Genomic DNA, 19,995 nt, shown 5'->3' on the forward strand with positions numbered 1-19,995 from the left:
TTTCATTCAGAGTCCTTTTTATTTTCAAGGTCTGGTATGCTCTGCAGAAAGTGTAAGCTTTAGCTACCATTCACAGCATCGAGACCAATTTGGGGAGAATATGTATAATGTTTGCTCACTGCATTATATGGTTAATTCAGTCTTATGAAGTACCACTCATTTGTTTTTATGTGAATTGTCTTACTTAGTTTTTAGTTATTTTCTAGGAGTCTTTTTACTGCCCCACGGATTAAGTGGAGAGTAAGAAAAGTGACATTAGTCTTAATGAGAACTCAGTATGCACGTACTTCAATGGTTTAAAAAAAAAATGCATGAAGAAGACAAATCTGAAATGATATAGGTTATAGATTGGCTTAAAAAATTTTTTTTACTGTTTATTTTTTGAGAGAGAGAGAGAGAGAGAGAGAGAGAGAGCAGGGGAGGGGCAGACAGAGAGGGAGATACAGAATCTGAGACAGGCTCCAGGCTCTGAGCTGTCAGCCCAGAGCCCAATGCAAGGCTTGAACCCACGAGCTGTGAGATCATGACCTGAACCAAAGTCAGATACTTAACCAACTGAGCCACCTAGGTGCTCCTATTGGCTTTTAAAAAAATAAGGGCGAGATTATTATTATTGGTCATTTTCAAACTCAACACAATTTCTGATGAGAAAAATTAGTTCCCTAAGATGAATAGGTTAGGTTTTTAATGTACATGAAATTTATTTCAAAAGATGTTTCTCAATGGAGAATATCTGGATCTTTATTGAAAGTGCTTTCATTCATGGATTTACAGATGACACCTTGAGGTTATGATTTCCAAGGGAAATTATTATTTTAGGAACAGAAAACACAACTTGCCAAAATAATGTTGATAAAACTAAAGACAAACATAATTTTGTAACTTTAAAAAAGCTTAAATAATAAAGAGGGAGAGACTACATTATTTTCATAAATGAACCAAACTTACAAAGTGTATTCATTTTATTTAAGGCTGAGTTTTAAAAATAATTTCATACAAAAAAAAACCTGATAAATTTTGTGAGAATAATTTTTTAGGTGGGACAAACATGATGGTGAACAATAATACACAAATCTGGTGGCTGTAGGGAAAAAATGAGAGATTTTTCATGTAGATTAAAAAGCAGAGATTTTCCAAAAGCAATTTATCCTTTTATCCTTTCATAAAATTATAATTAAATTTTCTTTCAATTAACAGGCAAAATATTACCGCAGAAGTAAAGATACTCTAAAACATTCATAGATCTACCTACCCTCTCTCTCTTTTTTTGATTAAAGAAGACCTGGAATTATTTTGCCACACATTTATTATTTGCCAGTTTTCATAAAATGGCATGCTGTAAAGGTAGTTACAAAAATACACAGTAGAAATATCTTTGGAGAGGCTGTGATTTAGTAAATATTGCATTTGTTCAAGACAGTCATGGGGATGTAAGCCCAGTGCTCATATTGGCTCTATTTTTGTCAACTTTATTTTCTGATATTAGAAGTTAGACATGATTTAATAACTATTTGAGGCAGAATTACTGAATATATGCTCTTGATAAAATAAAGAACCCCAGCAACATGGGAATGTAACCTCAGTCATCAGGCCCACTAGGACAGATAGACAGGTTTGCTCATCTCTTATTTGACATCAATGGTTGCTGCTTGAGGAGTTTTAATAGATTTATTTTGATCTTTTCTTTTTAAATTTAAGGTTACCCATGGGTTAGGCAAAATACCGAGATTAGAATGCAAATTTGCACACTGCCTTAATACTGACTTTATCTCCAGCTTAGGAGAAACAGCCTTCTGCCCTCTCGAGGAGCAGCTTCACTCGTCCTAATGCTGTGGTTCTTAGTGCAGATGCTAAAATTAAAAATCCAATAAGACTAGGCATGGGCTTATCTATTATGCCATCCTGGCATAGGTTATCAGTTTGTCCTGGAAAGTTCTGATTTTATTATATATTTTTTTGTCTGTATTTTCATACATGTAAAGTGGAGCTTTTACTTTAAATATCAGCATAGAGGGATGGCCTTTTCAATGTCATCTGAGCAATAATAAAGGTTCTGAAGGCATACTAGTTTCCATGCAAATACTATCTCATGGTACATAGATAATAAAACTTTATTAATAAAATACTAAAATACACAAAGGCACTCTCATGGTACATTTTTGGTTTTCTCAACTTACTAATTTCCAGGTCTGATAGGTCTAGTTTTTGTAGATCCGACATAAACTTGATTATAGAAGACAGGCCACCTGGATTTAAATTCCCAAAGGTACCACAACTTTGGGGGCACAAAATGAAATAACAAAATAAACACACAGTAAAATCAATTTCTGTTTGATAGAAGGAAGGGCCCAGTAGAGCTAATCTGCTTTCTGAAAAATAATTAAGAATCCAAACTAATCACACATATAAACCAGTTTATTAGATTGTCAGTGATACTTTGAGACAAATTCAAGTTATTTTATTTTACTTTATATAAACAGAGGAAGGGAGGAAAGTTTTAAACTTCAAGCTTTGTTCAGCATGTGTGCAGTTAGCATCCACAAAAGCACCATTGGATATGGAAGAATTAGCACCACAGAATTTTAGGACCTAACTGTTAACATGCATCACTGGAAAACTTGGAACATAAAAACTGAAGTGGTACGTGGTATGGTCTATTATAAACAATACAAGGCAATTTATGATTTGTTTCCATACAGTACAATACAATCACCAATCAATGAGAACTTTTTAAGTACAATACAGGACAAAAAACACATTGTACCCTGTTAACACTAAAACAGTTACAGATTTAAAAACATGTTTCTTGTGAGAGGCAGTGGGTTGAAACTATCCCTCCTCCTCCTTTTAAATTGAGTTAAATAGTTACATGATCTCTTAAGAAAGTATTTTCAAATCTATGTCCCTCTACCTCAGTGCTGACAAATGGTTTTTTGAAAACTGAAAGGCTTGATGAATTAAAACAAAACAAAACAAAACAAAACAAAGCCAAAACCCGGTAAGAGTCAATAAGTACTCCAGTGTGGTGGAAGATATTCCACATAAGATGAGTTTGAAAATGATGCCAGTGGTGTTGACACTTGTCTTCCCTTCGGTGGAGGGATGTCAAGTACAGAAGCCTTGCATTCACGGTGAACTTCGGTTCATTTCTTTCACACAATGCCTTTATTCTGGAGTGTAACATAAGAGACTTATTCCTTATTCCTCAACTGTTTTTGTAGTGTCATAGGGCTGTTCCTTATGCTGGATTTGACAACAGTGAAAAGGGTTGGTATTCTCCCTGGATTTAGGGAAATTTGAGCTAAAGAAAAAATATTAATTTAAATTTAGCATATATGAAATTTTAAAGGGAGTTTCACTATTTTCACAGTACAAACCCATAATGAATATCATTGAAAACCTTTCTGTTAGAAAGCATGTAACAAACCCTCAATTTTAAGTTATGTCTAGGCCAATTTTGGCATATTAGAAGATACTGTATAAGAAATGTGCAATAAGAATGGATAGATACAGGTATATTCAGATCTCAATGCACTGATGCCAAGGAAAATATATTTTTACTCACCAAGAGAAGAATATACCTTGAAGCATCTATGCAGACACATGAATCAATCATGTATCTGCCCAACTTCTAATTCTGGAATAGTGATAACAGGGTCATTTAAGAAAAAGTATTCAATTACAGTATGGCAGCAATTTTATGTTGTATATATTTAACAGCAAAACATTTTTGAAAATAGAATCATTATTATACGGTAAGTTTACAATTCACCATTTCTATACTTGTAATACATGCGTTTATTTGTTTTCCCAGTTTAAAAAAAATCCCACTAAGACCAACATCTTTCAGAACAACAATCTAACATTAAACAAAACCTCCTAAGGAAAATATTTAGCATCACAGAGATTTGAGAAAAGTCTGTTTACTCAGCATCACAAAATACTCAATAGATCTACATTTAAGATTGTTCATGCCATGACAATTAACACACCTTTGGGCTAATATATCTTATTTAAAAAAAAAGATACCAAGATACAAACCAAAGAATTGACATGGAACTTATTTTTAGTTTCTCCTTGATAAGAGTAGACTGCTAATAAACTTGACTCCTGTCTGTACCATGTAATGAAAACTGCATCTATGAAGCAGCATTCACATTTAGCAAAACATTTAAAACTAGTGATAGAAAAATGGCCACCACAGAGAAAGAATTAAAGATAAGTACAATTATAGACAAATGTTTTCTTCTTAAGTGAACTGCCCCCAAATGAAAAGGAAAGCAAAGTTTGTTTGCTTTGAAATATTCTTCTGTTAAAAAAATTTCTTGGATAAAAGAAAGCTAGCCTATGTTTTATAAATGTCAGAAAGATGTAAGGTTGAGCTTCAGAAAAAATTTAACTTTTGAAAAAATTATCCTAGGCTTTTTCTGCTGAATCACCTCCCTTGTATAAATCAACTATTAATTTTCTGAAGAGGGTACAGCTATACAGAGCAGCACACCCATAATACTGATTTAAATTTGATAATTTACCAGGCGGGGCTGACTTGAACATAGAAGAAACAAAACTAATTCTCAACGTTTTAGTTTAAAAAAAACTCAACTAAACAAAACTGAGTTATGACAGGCTGGCATAATAATTTTGATTGCCCTTATATTTGACCAACACTTAAACACAAGGTAGTGCCAGTTAAAAATAAGATTTAAAAAACAAAAAGCTGACTAAAGATTGTTCAAGGAAAAAGCCTTCAAATCTTACATTTTTACCCCAAATGACTGTAGACTAACTTAGACTAACAGTTTTGCTATTATCACACATACTTTTGTTACTCTAGAGTTTTATTTCTGAATTGTTCATTGGTTCTACCATGTAACACAATTTTCTGTTAAGGTAAAATACTTTGAATTATTATAAGAAGCTTTAGAAAAACACATAAGCAGGATAAATTTATAAAAGGATAAAGAATATTTTATGGGGTTTAGACAAATTCTATACAGACAAATAGCTAGTTTAAGGTAATAAAGTGCCTTCATTTCTAGGTAATTAATTTTTCATTAAAATATTTTAAGGCTTTATAAGAAACTTAACATTATTAGAAGTTTGAAAATATACAGGGTTAGGCTATTAATTAGCATTCTTTCATAGGTCTTATTTCATTTAGTCTTTTAATCCATATTAGGTGCTTTTCAATAAACAGCAGCTTAAAATTATAAATTTGGATTATAAAGTCTGAATTCTTTTTGTGAGGAAAAAGAAAGATGTATAATTTCTAAATGCTCTGATTTGTACATAAGACTCGCATGTGGCTTATAACAACCTAGCTTATGTTATAATATGCAACAGCCAATGCCCCTCAACAAGTTCAACAGAATATTTATCCTATGGCAAACAGGGCCATCATTTCACTCATTTATATATTCTGTTGTCTTTACATTTAAAATGATTGTACAGCCTTAAATGGAAAAGGCCAGAGGAAATCTCAGATAAATTCTTCAAATACAGGCACAATGAGTATTTTTTATTGCAGTAGCTTATGCATAATCTGTACTGATGGATGCCACCATCCAATGTTAAAGCATTTATATTTGTTTTTATTTTACTTGTACCACCCATGGGTGTATCACAGTAAAATACTGGAAACCTAACAGAAGTGTCTGCAATAGCCATAATCATACAGAATTCTATTTTTTCTTGTCATTTCTCTTTGGAATGAATATACGAGGGTATTTTAAGCGATGCTGTGTAGTTAGTTATGTTGGCAGCCCCAGATTTTAAGATAAATTATGACTCGATGGATGTCAAGTTACTCAATTGGTTATAATCAATAAAAACTAATGAAAATGATTGACTATTGTTTTTCAGGAGTTTAGCTATTTTTATGAGATTACTAAAGTCAGGTGCCAGATCAAATGGCCATGATACCCAAAATGCTTATCTAACTACCACTGGATTAATTTTAAATTAAAGGTTTTTGAGGTTAGGATGGAGGAGGAAAGTTAAACCTCATTGCAAAGAATGGTTTAAATTAAATGTTCCACATAATTAGAGAAACGGGAAGTACCAGGAGGAAAAAGTGCCAGTATTAAAACCGAGTTTGGTTTTCAGTCTAAAGCCTAGTAAGAGTAACTCCTGGCAATTAAAAAAAATTAAAACAGCATAAATCTCTATAATTGCACATTCCTTTACCAAAGTGCCACAAGTTACCAAAAATTTTTTTAAATGCGTCCGATGCTACTTTTCAAAATCAAAGTACATATAAACTTTTACCTTTTTCATAACAGTATAGTAGTTTTACAAATTTATCATAAATATAAGCAGGAAGTAATTACAACCTTCTAAAAACAGTATAGTGTGTTTTTAAAAAATAACTGTTAGAACCTTTGTCATTATGAAGATTCAAATCCATGTATAGCCAAAGCATTCCCATAATATCCCAAAACATCATGAGAATTTGTTTAGGCAAATTTTATTAGTACTCTGCCATGCAGTGCAGACACCATAGCTTTTTTTTTTTTTTTTAATATTGGTTTAGTTATCTTGTTTGAATCTGACTACATATTATACTTACTCTCTTTAATCACTGAAGTGACAATATATGTGTAATAACTGAGTTCTGAAAACAGTATTAAACACTGAGGTTTCTAGCCTTAATTGCTCATTCCTATTAAGCACGGCAAAAATGTCTGATGCATGGGTAATTAATCTGCATGCTTCTGTCTCTTCATCTAAATGGAAATGTATACCGATAATCTAATAAGGACAACAGGACATTAGAGACCAAAACACCCAATATATGGAATGAATAAAATAAGCAACTGTATAGAAATTCTCCATATCATTAAATTTGTTAAATCAGGGAAAGACAATAAAAAATAAGATCTCTTTACCAAGTAATAATTATATTAATATATATTTTTAAAAATAAGTGGCATGCATATAATGAGGTTAAATTTTTAATGTTTTTATTGTTTGAATGTGATGAAGTTAAGCTACAGAGGTATGTCATTATAAACTGAGACCAAAAAAACAAACAAAACAAAACTATATTCTTCAGAGGAAAAAGAGTGTGTGAGATCATGATTCTCAATGACAGGTCATCTGCCTTCTGTTATGCCACAGGCTAAACATAGTGGTGTAGTGCCTCATTTAATTAGGATGAAAATGCTGGTAAAATGTAAAAATGCTAATAATAAAATAAGATTACTTTGTAGTCATGGAACATTAAATGACTATTGAAAAAGAACTCCTTCCTTTTCCTACAGTTTGATAATCTTAATCTTGGGTGTAAGAATGTCACCATATGAAAGGATATGAAAGAAATGCCCAATTTTATAAATTCTTCACCTTCTGAGGATATAGAGTAGGATGTAAATTGGTATCTTAGTCCTCTAGAATTCACAAACTTTAAAAACATAAGTAAAAGCAGAAAGAATCAGGCATGATAAATCACTGATAACAACTCCCCCAAACCCAATATACTGATAGGTTAATCACAGAAAGGTAGACATTCATTCTACATAATTTAATGAACATTCTTTTAGTTTCTCAATATGAAAATATAATTGCTTGTTGGTAGATAACAGTCTTGGATAGTGGCAGCATTTAAAAATTGTTAAAGAAACACTTCAAATAAACACTGAAATGCAGAAGATTCTTAATAAAAGGTGAAGAATGGGGAAACCCCATGCTATATTTAATTCTTGCATTACCCAAAGTAAGATTGCGCAATCTCTCTTGTCAATACACACAGATATTTTCTTGGCTTTGTAAAATCTACCTAGGAAATTGTATTTACCTAATTTAGCTTTTCTTTGGTAGTAGTCCTTTAGCGCTGACATAAATATTGAAGATACCTATAAGAACCATTCCTACCATATAATTTAATCTTGTTTTCTATTACTCGGCTATTTTATAGCACTTTTCATTTCCAAAACACTGCACAACTAATTATGATAGTTACTTCTCATTCTACAAGATGAGCCAAGTTAATAAATTGCTTGTGCAGTGGTGGAGCTATACAGGGTTTTCAGAGATCCTATGTATCTTCTCTGTTAGATAGGCAGTTATCTGCATTGCCCTCTGCTATGTATCTTGAGGCTATGCTCCTTGAGGCCAAAGACTAGATCTCGTTGTCTGCTGTATACCCATACCTATCAGAATGTTTACCTCGTGTTGTATGCAAAATAAATGTCTGTTGATTTAATGACTGAGAAACAGGACTGAGAAAATAAAACAAAGAACCTCAACATACTGCCCCTCTCACCTTCAACCTCCAAGTGAAGAGCCATGTTTACCTCACTCTTGCTTCTCCACTACAATAGGCTAAGAGGTATTACTTGTCTTACACAATAGGGTTGTATTACTCACTTTTAAATCTCCCTGGAGAAGACCTTATGGTATGTGTCCTCCAGAGTGGCAATAACTCGACTCTTTCTACAACTACTCCTAAAACTAAATTATTCACCTTTCTTTTGGTCAACTATTTATTTAAAAAATTTTTTTTAATGTTTATTTATTTTTGAGAGAGAGAGAATGCAAGTAGGGGAGGGGCAGAGAGAGAGGGAGACACAGAATCTGAAGCAGGCTCTAGGCTCTGAGCTGTCAGCATAGAGCTAGACTCGGGGCTTGAACTCACAAACTGCAAGATCATGACCTGAGCTGAAGTTGGGCACTTAACCGACTGGGCCACCCAGGAGCCCCTTTGAACGACTATTTAAATTAAAAGTTATGTTTCTGCACACAATAGACTATTCTTTAGCTAATTCAGGCATAAGGAATAGAGAAAATCCTCACTGTTGTAATCATTGGCATGAATATGGAGTCTATCAGAAGGTACCAAAAAGACAGACATACAGCAAAAGGGATTAGGGACTAGAGGTCCTTTAATTTTCTGGAAATTAGCGCAGAGAAGCTGAGATCCTTGAGAAAACAGTGATTTTAATGAACTAGGTTAATGTCACATTTAAACTAGATGATATTGAAAGTCTTTCCAGCTCTAAAATTCTATGTTGTGCTAACTGATTCCTCTTCTGGTAAGATGAGAATCTACTCAGTATTCAGAGTATATTTTAAAGTAAAAATGATAAACTTGAAAAATTTGATGTTTTGGAATGATTAAACAACTGTGAATATTAAGTTTTTTTAAACCACCTTTACTCCTGTTTTTCCCCAACAATAACATGTAAAGCCTTTTAAATCCTGAATAAATATAATTAAATTATATCAATATAGTCTGGATATTACTTTGCTGACAATACTTTACATTGTTAGCAAAATTAGTAGTGAGGAGTTTGCTCCTACTCCTACTACTTTACATGAACATGTCCCCTAAAGAATAAGTCTTAAGTACAATTCATGATCTCATTTCCAACTTCAAAGAGAGGAGGTGAAATTATTTCTTGTAAAATTAAATTATTGTTTTAAATCACAGTAGTGGAAAAAACCAATGGCTATGATATTAAGTTTGAATTTCTAAATTACTGTATATGTTTATAAAAACAGCACTATTAATTAGAACACTTTGAGAAGCAACAAAAACAATACTAGTTTCCAAAACTAGGAAGCAAAATCTACTTTTCATTAGCCAGAACCTTAAAAATGTGGTAGGAGGAAAGATGGTTCACTATCAGTGTTAATTTCTGTTAAGCTAGGACTTCTCAACACCCTCCAAGCAGAGTGCATTCCCTGGGAAATCAGGTTTATAATTCTTTATTTCACAACCTAAAACCTCTTTACCCTTCTAATATTAAATTGATATCATTACTCATACTCAAATGGGAAGAAGGGCCATATTCTCATTTTTCCACATGGCAACAAACAGCATTGGCAGTTAATTAAAATTAATTACTACAACTAAAATGATGATGAACTGCTGAGAGAATTCATGCACACTGCTCAAAAGTAGTTAATCATCTTTATAGTTTAGAACATAGATCCTTGAGGTTTGGTATGACAGCATTGTAAGTCCTCCATACAGGTTAAATTATACTAATGAGATACTCTTTTTTTTTTTTTTTAAGAATCTGTCTTTTTTTAAAAACATATTTATTTATTTTGAGAGAGAGAGAGAAAAATAGAGCATGTACACAGGTGGCAGAGGGGCAGAGAGAGAGGGAGAGAGAAATCCCAAGCAGGCTCTACACTGTCAGCTCAGAGCCTGACACAGGGCTTGATTTCACAAACCATGAGCTCATGACTTGAACCAAAATCAAGGAGTGGACAATTAACCTGCTGAGCCACTCAGGTGCCCCACTAATGAGATACTCTTGATAATTTAAATGTAACTGCTTTCTTATGTAAAATAAGACAAATGAGAAGTAAGACTTAAGCCAAATTGTATACTAAAGTAGGTTGTGTTAAAGGGAAGTGTCACTTCAACATTTTTGGAATTATTAGAATGAAATATGAATGTGGTAACAGAATTTAGGAACCATATGAGAAAAATAAGTATGAGAGGAGAGAAGGAATGTGTATTTAGTGGAGAGCAGAAAGAAATGAGAAAATCAGTGGATGTGAGGGATTCGCAGAATGGACATAATCTGAAATTTTATTCTCTCAGTAATCTGGCACAACTTCTTATTCGTTTGAGTGCCTTTTTCCATAGAACCGATGCAAGCACTATAGTACTTTATCGTCATTTCTCCCCTTACTGAATAGTTGTATAAACACTGAAAATGACATGATAACATTCCATAAAGTTAAGAAGGTGCTTGTTGTGTGTGCTGTTGATGTGTACTTTAGTGTTCCGGGAACTCTTTGTGGTTCTTCTTATTTAAGAATCTTAAAAGTGGAGATGGTTTGGGATGGACTAGCCGAGGGCCAGCTCAATCCTTGCCATTATGTAGTTAGGTCAAAATTCAGACTTCTTTTTGGTCAGAATAAAATTCTCTTGAATCTCAACAGCAGATAGCGACAATTCATCCTTTAGGATCTGTTGGTATGCAATTTACTATGACTTCCTAGAATCACAGTATAGTCTTCACTTAAACTTATTACTACTCCCAAATTTTAAAGAATCTTTGCTTAAAATGGCAATTTTTTGGTAAATCCAGTTAGAACTTAAAAAAAATGCGAATGCAATCTGGATGTTGCTTTCATTGTATCTACTTTCCTTCCATTTGTATAAATTATGGAACATAGTGAGTTTGTAATAATAAAACTGAGCTCATAAGGTCTACGTTATTATACAATTTTAAGAGCACATAAAAGCTACCAAGGCATCACCATATTGATGAACAGTGAAAGCATTCCTTCCAGCATGTTTTGATCATGGACCTATCATCAGAAGCATCTTCTCACCTGGAATTATTTTTCACATTTGCTTTCTGAGGTCAAAGAAGAAATACAAAGGGAAAGAAACAATGACAGATCCGCGGCCATTGCAATTGCTGAAGTGCAGTTGCCCAGTGTCTTTGTTGTTAATAGAACAGGTTAGAATCTCCCAGAAGAGTACCTCTTGATGCACATAACAGTAATTAAGGTGGGAGAGCCATTTGAATGTTAGGAGTACTGTCACTTAATATTAATATTGGAGGGTATTTTGTCCCCTTCATTCTTACTGTGGTTTTGCTGCCCTGATTTCAAAGGTAGTCATGTATCAATTAAGATACTTGGTTAAAAAAAAAAAAAAAAGATACTTGGTGAAGATCTAATTTTTTTTGCCTGTTTTTTTTTTTACAAAAATATTATCTGTAATAAAAAGAAACTAACTGGTAAACTCAACGACATGGATGATTTCAAAAATATTAGGCTAAGTCAAAGAAGCCAAGTACAAAAAACACATGTTCATTTATATACAATTCCAGAATAGACAAAACTAGCCTGTGGTGATACAAATCAGATCAGTGATTGATTTTGGAAGATGGGATTGGGGGAGGGTGGGGCTGTTGACTGGAAAGGGATACACAGAAATTTTCTGGTGTGAGAAAAATGTTTTATGTCTTGATATCCGTCAAAATGGATTAAATGATATATTAAGATTTGAGCATTTTACTGTATGTAAATTATAGCTTAATATAAAATGTGAAGGAGCATTGCCACTAAACACAATGTTCTTGCTGATGCATCAGAGATTAGGTGGCATTTTTCTTTTTTTCATTTTAAGACTTCTGCCTTACAACTGTCCTATAAAGAGTAACATATCCTAGAATGGGATCCACGACTAATACTCTACAGAGAACATGGATTTTATATCAGGGCACTGAACTAAACCAGATTTTTTATTGCTGGAGAAAAAAGAAGACAAATTCTTACATGGACCATACTGAATGTATTGGCTCTAAGAAAAGGATATAAAACCTCTCACGCTTAAAACATAGCCTAGAACAGAAAAAAGTTTTTAAGTTAAATTTATCACCATGAAAATATTAATTTATAAAGCTATAAAAAATCAATAAAAAACGTGGCTCAAATACTACTTAGAAGTGATCATGGCAGAATGGCCGTCAGTCTTATTTCCCCAAAGATGAGTGAACACAGTAGCTCAGTAGTATTCCACTGGTATATTGAGGGACTTAAAACATGGGAAGGAAACAAGATTTTACTTTTGCTACTTTGGTGCATAATCAAGTGTATTTATTGAGTATCACATTTTAAAACCATTTTGAATGCCAATGTTTGGGGCTTAATTTATGATCACCTTGCCACTTCAAATCTAAGGGGCCACGTGTTCATCAACTTTAAAGAGGTTACATTATCCAATGAATATTCCAGTTCCCTAAAGAAAAAACCTTATTACCCTATCTGACAATTCAAAATAAATAAGCAAAACAATTCTGTTAGTTCTGAGAAGAAAGTAGTCATGCCTTGAAAAGAATTTATCTACATGTGATGCCAAGTATTCATGAGAAAAATTAAAACTAAGATCAGGGGCACCTGGGTGGCTCAGTTGGTTAAGCACCAGACTTTGGCTCAGGTCATGATCTCGCGGCTCATGGGTTCCAGACCCATATTGGGCTTTGTGCTGACAGCTCAGAGCCTGAAGCCTACTTTGGATTCTGTGTCTCCCTCTGTCTCTGTCCCTTCCCCACTCGTGCTGTTTCTCTCTCTCTCTCTCAAACATTAAAAAAAACAACCCTAAAATCAAAAGCTAGATAATAATTTCTCCATTTCATTTCTTTCTTTTCCAATTCAAACCCACCAAATGTTTATATTTTAAACCCACATGTCATACAGCAAATCTAAAATACATAATTTTACTACTCATCAATATCTCCACCTGAGATTAGACAGAAAAAAATGAAAAAAAAAAAAAAAAAAGCAATTTCCCTAGCATAATGCCTGGCCTATGGGAGCAACTCAGTATTTGTTGAATAAATGAATGAATGCTTTTGTTTCCCTTGATTACCATTTCTTACCTCACACAGGGGCTTCTTACTGCACATTAAAAATTCAGTATGATTGAAAAGGAAAAGCATAGACATTTACTTAGTAAAAGACAGCAATGCTCTGAAACCCCTAAACCACATGTCATTATTGCTTCTACTGCTTTTGTTCACGTAAAAATCACATAAATATAAAGTCAACACAATTATGAAATAATAACAAATTGATAGAATATAACCTAGATTTTTGGCTATAGAATTTTCCTTAAAAACTCAGTTAATGACGCTAAAGGACACGGTTTGCTTCTCTATACTGAACAATAAAAACTTTTGTAATTAATAGAATGGATAGTTGTGAGACATTTTACATAAACATATCTGAGCTAGAGATTTAGAGTTTCATTAAGTACCAAAGACAAACAAAATACCAAGTGCTAGAAGATAGAAAGAATATAGCTGAAGATTATATGAAATGAGAAAAGCTCAGTATCAAGATGATGGTCTGTAGAAGCCTCTTTATGACAGTAACTGAGGCCAGTAACTATAATGGTTCCTTTACTATCCTGAAACCAAGGGTTAAAGTATGTATTAACTATTGAAAAGCTATTTTTTTTTTCAGTCAAAAATGACCCACAACCATAATCCTGCAGTGTTTTCAACTTTAAAGTATACAAGTGTGAAAACCCTTCCAGCTGACAGAAGAAAATAAATATTCTGAATAAAGTCCACATACTATCTCCTACTGATTTGCAAGCAAAATAATAGAGAAGTAGACTCTGAGTAGTGGAAGGACAACTTACTAAAACCTAGTTCTGGTTCTGAAATGACTGGTTAGATGATTATGAAAAAACCACACACTGTTATAAAATCAGGGTGTGGCATGATTCCAAAGACTCTTTCTGGTAGAAAAAAAAATTAAAGTTAAAGGCAGATTTAGACAAGAAAATCTTAAATTGTCAAGTCACTAAGTAAACAGGTGAATATAATCCTTTCAGAAGTGGGGTCATTGATCCCCAAATCATGTAAACTAATGACCATCTTTTAAAAAAATATTTTATTTTTAAGCAATCTCTACACCCAACGTGGGGCTCAAACTTACAACCCTGAGATCAAGAGTTGTACGCTCTCCAACTGAGCCAGCCAGGCACCCCATGATCATCCTCTTAAAAAATGAAACAAAGCTGTATTGATTCTCACCAGCAATACAATTATGCTTTGATATTTCCCAGCCAGTGGATAGTTTATTCAGTTTCTTAATGGTCTTTTGATAAACAGAAATTTTTAATTTTGTGTAAAGAATGAATTTAAAATTTTGTATGTCTTGCCTATTGTTCGATGTGAGCACCGTTAAATTTTTCTAGACTTAGTTTGCTATACCCTAAGATCACGGAAATACTTACTAACCAGCATTTTCTCGCTTCTGTAATCTTGCTTGCTTAACACATTCTTCCCCTTCCCCCTTCCCTCTTTTTCTCCCGCCACAAGTAACGGACAAAGCCTTCCCGCCAAAGGACAGACAAAGGACGCCCAATCAGAGAGCAACAAATGTCTTTACTTTAAAATCAACCAATCAGGCCCCTCATAACCTGAAACCTCCCCTATGCTAATTGTCTCTGTCTATAATTACATTTGGTGAAGCATTAATTCTTAATTTTTTTTAATAAAAGTCAGTGCCTTTTGTTTCCTGTCCAAGACATTTCTGCCTACATAGTTGTGCACTTTTATATTTGACTGGCAATAGCTTCAAGAGATTATAACTAGCTTCAAGAGATTATGACTATTGCTATACCTGAGAGCTTTTGTGGTAAAAGGAGGCTCCCTTCTAATTTTTTTTTTTTTTAATGTTCACTCATTTTTGAGAGAGAGAGAGACAGAGTGCCAGCAGGGGAGGGACACAGAGAGGGAGACACAATCTGAAGCAGGTTCCAGGCTCTGAGTTGTCCACACAGAGCCTGATGGGGGGCTCGAACTCACAAACTGTGAGATCATGACCTGAGCCAAAGTCAGACGCTTAACCAAATGAGCCACCCAGGCGCCCCAAATTTTACATAATTTTGTTATACTTTCTGGGGAACTGTCCATGTTATGGGTTGGGAAGAATTAATAATGATGTTATTAGTATTTATTAAATGCTTATTATGTGATAGAAACTTTGCTAGTCGCTTCAATTTTTTTAAAGAGAATTCTGGTTGGCTATAGTTTCTGTGAGGACAATAAATCTTATCTATTTTGTTATTGGTACATCCTCTGGACCAAGAAGATTTGCCCCAGAACAGTTTATAATAAGTATAAGCTGAGTGCTGATTGAATGAATTTTCACAATAGCTCTACAAAGTTAATATAATTTGCCCAAAATTACACAACATTGACAGAATCTGGACTTGAACCCAGGACTGGCTGACGTCAAAGTCTGTACAGCCGAAGTCTGTAGTGGGGCCACAAAGACTGCCCGATGACTCTGGGGGAATCCACAACCTAGAGATACAGCTAAAATTACTGCCATTACTTATAGGGACAAAGGGAATGGTTTAAAGTTATTGTTGTTTTATTCCTCTCCTAACAAAAAGTAGAAGTGGAACTTCTATTAAGCTCCTTCTTGATAATCTTAAGCATATTGATCTCTTTATATGAAGAACTATGTGATAATTTGTGCAGATTGAGCTAATATGAAACTCTTACAGGGACAGAAAAATACAATCTGCATGCAAAATTTAGAACTCAAGTCTCCTAACTCCTCAGTGATGCTGCAAAACCATGGTTAATTGAGAATGCCAGGAGCAAGGTTATTTATTTAATGGAATTTCCTAGTCAACAGACCTTTAACTACAATACTTTTTAATCCTATTGAAATTAAATCCTATTGAATACTGAATGAATACAATATAGTGAGCATAATTAAATTTTGTATGAATGAGGATACTTCAGTGCTCTAGAATCTATTGTTAACAACTATAATCACCGCAGGGACACCAAACAATAACAACAAAACAAAACTATAATCACCAGATAATGATGTAAATGAAGAATATGTAGGTTCCTGAGTTAATTTCATATAAACTTAGAATATCCTTTTCAAACTATTATGGGGTCATTTATCTTTGCTCCTAAGAGTTTATGAAAAAAATTCTCTAGTTGCTTTTTAATTGTTTACTGAACTGTGAAAAAGAAGTATTTTTATTTCTTAAATTCTGTAAATTACACTTTTTGAAGGCTACACTGCAATCAGTGCAGATGCCATGACAAGATTTGTGATGACAAGACAGCTAGGGATCTGTATTCTAGTCATTAGGATCAAGTTCTGGAAGGTTCACTAAGGTGGGAGCTCAGGAAATAGATTAAAAAATAGTGATGGTCAAAAGAGGAAAAAAGGCTGAATCTAGGCAAATGACTTGTGTATATTGATTACCAAAATATGATTTGATATGCCTTCTGCCAGGGCCAAAACTCAGAATACTGAGTGCAGAATTGAGCCTAAAGATGTGATGAAAACAGAAAAATGTGTAGAATGTATTTCAAAAAAATTTTTAAATTAGTTATAAAAGCATCTAGTTCTGTTGGTGGGAATGCAAACTGGGCAGCCACTCTGGAAAACAGTATGGAGGTTCCTCAGGAAACTAAAAACAGAACTACCCTACGATCCAGCAATTGCACTACTGGGTATTTACCCAAAGGATACAAAAATACTGATTCAAAAGGACACATGCACCTCGATGTTTATAGCAGCATTATCAACAAGAGCCAAACTATGGAGAGAACCCAAATGTCCATCAACTGATGAATGGTAAAGAAGATGTGGTATATATATACAATGGAATATTACTCAGCCATCAAAAGAATGAGATCTTGCCATTTGCAATGATGTGGATGGAGCAAGAATGTATTATGATAAGTGAAATAAGTCAGTCAGAGAAAGACAAATACCATATGATTCCACTCACATGTGGAATTTAACAAACAAAACAGATGAACATATGGGAAGGGGGAAAAAGAGAAGAAAGGGAAACAAACCACAAGAGACTCTTAATGGTAGAGAATAAACTATGAGTTGACAGAGAGTAGGAGATGGGCTAGATGGGTGATGGGTACTAAGGAGGGCACTTGTTGTGATGAGCACTGGATGTCATATGTAAGTGATGAATCACTGAATTCTACTCCTGAAACCAATATTTCAGGAGTATGTTAACTAACTAAAATTTAAATTAAAAAAAAATGTGCCTAATTCACAGAACCAGAACAAATAATTCTGAAATTTGCATGGAACCCCAAAAGACTCTGAATAGCCAAAGTAATCTTGAGAAACAAGAACAAAGCTGGAGGTATTACAATCCTAGATTTCAAGATATACTACAGAGCTATAGTAATCAAAACAGGATGTTAGTGGCACAAAAACAGACAAACAAAACAGAAAACTCAGAAATAAACCTGTGGTCAATCGTCAATTAATCTATGACAAAGGAAACAGAATATACAATGAGGAAAAGACAGTCTCTTCAATAAATAGTGTTGGGAAAACTGGACAGATACATACATAGGAATGAAACTGGACCACGTTTTCACACCATATACAAAATAAACTCAAAATGAATTACAGATTTAAATACAAGACCTGAAATCGTAAAACTTCTAGAAGAAAACATGCAATAAGCTCTTTGACATTTGTCTAAGCAATATTTTTTTGGATATGTCTTCTTAGGCAAGGGCAACAAAAGCAAAGACAAATAATTTGAGCTACATCAAACTAAAAAAACTTTTGCACAGTGAAGGAAACCACCAACAAAATGAAAAGGCCTACTACTGAATGGGAGAAGATACTTGCAAATTATGTATCTGTTAAGGGGTTGACAACTAAAACATATAAAGAACTCACACAACTCAATAACAACAACACAAAAGAAACAATCTGATTAAAAGATGGGTGAGGACCTGAACAGACATTTTTCCAAACAAGACATACAGATGACCAACATACACACGAAAAGATGCTCAGCATCACTAATGATCAGGGAAATGCAAATCAAAATCACAATGAGATCTCACCTCACACCTGTCAGAATGGCCATTAACAAAAAGACAAGAAGTAACAAGTATTGATGAGGACATGGAGAAAAGGCAACTCTTGTGCACAGTGGTGGGAATATAAATTGGTGCAACCCCTATGGAAAACTATATGGAGGTACCTTAAAAAATTAAAAATAGAAATACCACATGATCCAGCAATTCTACATCAGGATATTTATCTGAAGAAAACAAAAACATTTAAAAAGATATATTTCTCTTATATTCACTGCAGCATTATTTACAGTAGCCAAGGTATGGAAGCAACCTAAGTGTTCATCGATAGATAAATGGACAAAGAAGATGTGATATGTATATAATGGAATATTACTCAGCCATAAAATAGAATGAAATATTGCCATTTGTGATAACATGGATGGACCTGGAGGGTATTATGCTAAATGAAATATGTCACAGAAAGACAAATACCATATGATTTCACTTATATGTGGAATCTAAAAAACAAATGAACAAACAAAACAGAAACAGACATATAGATACAGAGAATAAACTGGTGGTTGCCAGAGGGTAAGGGGGAAGGCAGATGGGCGAAACAGGTGAAGGGAATTAACTTCCAGTTATAAAATAAATACATTTTGGGGATGTGATGTACAGCAGAGGGGATATAGTCAGTAGTATTGTAATAACTTTGTATTGTGACAGATGGTAACTAGACCTACTGTAGTGATCATTTTGTAATGTATAAAAATACTGAATTACTCTCTTGTACCCTTGAAACCAATGTAATATTGTATGTCAATTATAATAAAAAACTATTTAAATTATCTGTAAAAACATGTGCTTAATTTTACCAAATTGTGATTTCAAGTTTACCATTTAAAATTTCTATAATGTTTCTTAAGAAGGTTGCAGTGAGAAGTGGGCTCCTTATAAACCTCAGAATTTTATTAGATTGCTAAGTGACATAGTAAATCATTTAAACCTGCCAGGTCCTGTTTTCTTCATCTGTTAACTGAGGTTAGAGATAATGAACAAAACAATCTAAATCAGTATTCTCATCAGGATGAAATGAGATACAGTATGTGAAGGATCTTTGAAAAATATGTGAAATTATATGCAAATTATTGTAATTGAAATTCCATATTGTTTTTACATTTAATTTAATTAGAAATTCCAGTTATGGAAAAACTTTGAGGACGAATGAATCTTTTGTATCAGTAGCTAATTGAATTTATCCATTAGTGACTCTTCTTTGCAATGTATCTACTGAAAATGATTATAGTTTCTGATTCACCAACACAGTAACAGTAGAATTAGGCTCATTTCACTTGGCTAAGATACTGGTGAGATTCGTAGCTGGGAACACTGATGGGTTTTTGTAAATCCAGACATATGGAGAGAAAAGGAGTTTGTGAAGATATTGTATGTGCAAAGAGAGTGAAATAAAATTAAAGTGAGGTTAAATACTAAAGCCTAGAGCAGGGAGGGCAAATATAGGATATGATGTTTACTACTTCTTGTCTTCCTCCACCTCTCCCCACCTCAGTCCCCCATGCACACACAGAAACCACAGCAGTCTTTTATGATGAACCTGCATGGGGCTTTACATTCATCTCCAACCTAGAATTTAGGAAATCATTACCTTGAATACAGTAGT

General features: G+C 33.8%; 1 protein-coding gene across 2 annotated transcripts in view; it reads right to left on the reverse strand.

Moving 5' to 3' along the window:
• Window positions 1–978: 978 nt before the first annotated feature.
• PURG (purine rich element binding protein G) overlaps window positions 979–19,995 on the reverse strand; it is a 38,433-nt gene continuing 19,416 nt past the window's right edge. For both annotated transcript variants that reach the window (XM_042983150.1, XM_042983151.1), the window contains one exon: window positions 979–3,301. In XM_042983150.1, coding sequence (XP_042839084.1) covers window positions 3,287–3,301 — 15 coding nt within the window. In that variant the 3' untranslated portion in view covers window positions 979–3,286. The remainder of the gene's footprint in view (window positions 3,302–19,995) is intronic.

The sequence above is a fragment of the Panthera tigris genome, chromosome B1 (assembly GCF_018350195.1).
Source record: "Panthera tigris isolate Pti1 chromosome B1, P.tigris_Pti1_mat1.1, whole genome shotgun sequence".
In the NCBI taxonomy this organism is placed as follows: Eukaryota; Metazoa; Chordata; class Mammalia; order Carnivora; family Felidae; genus Panthera; species Panthera tigris.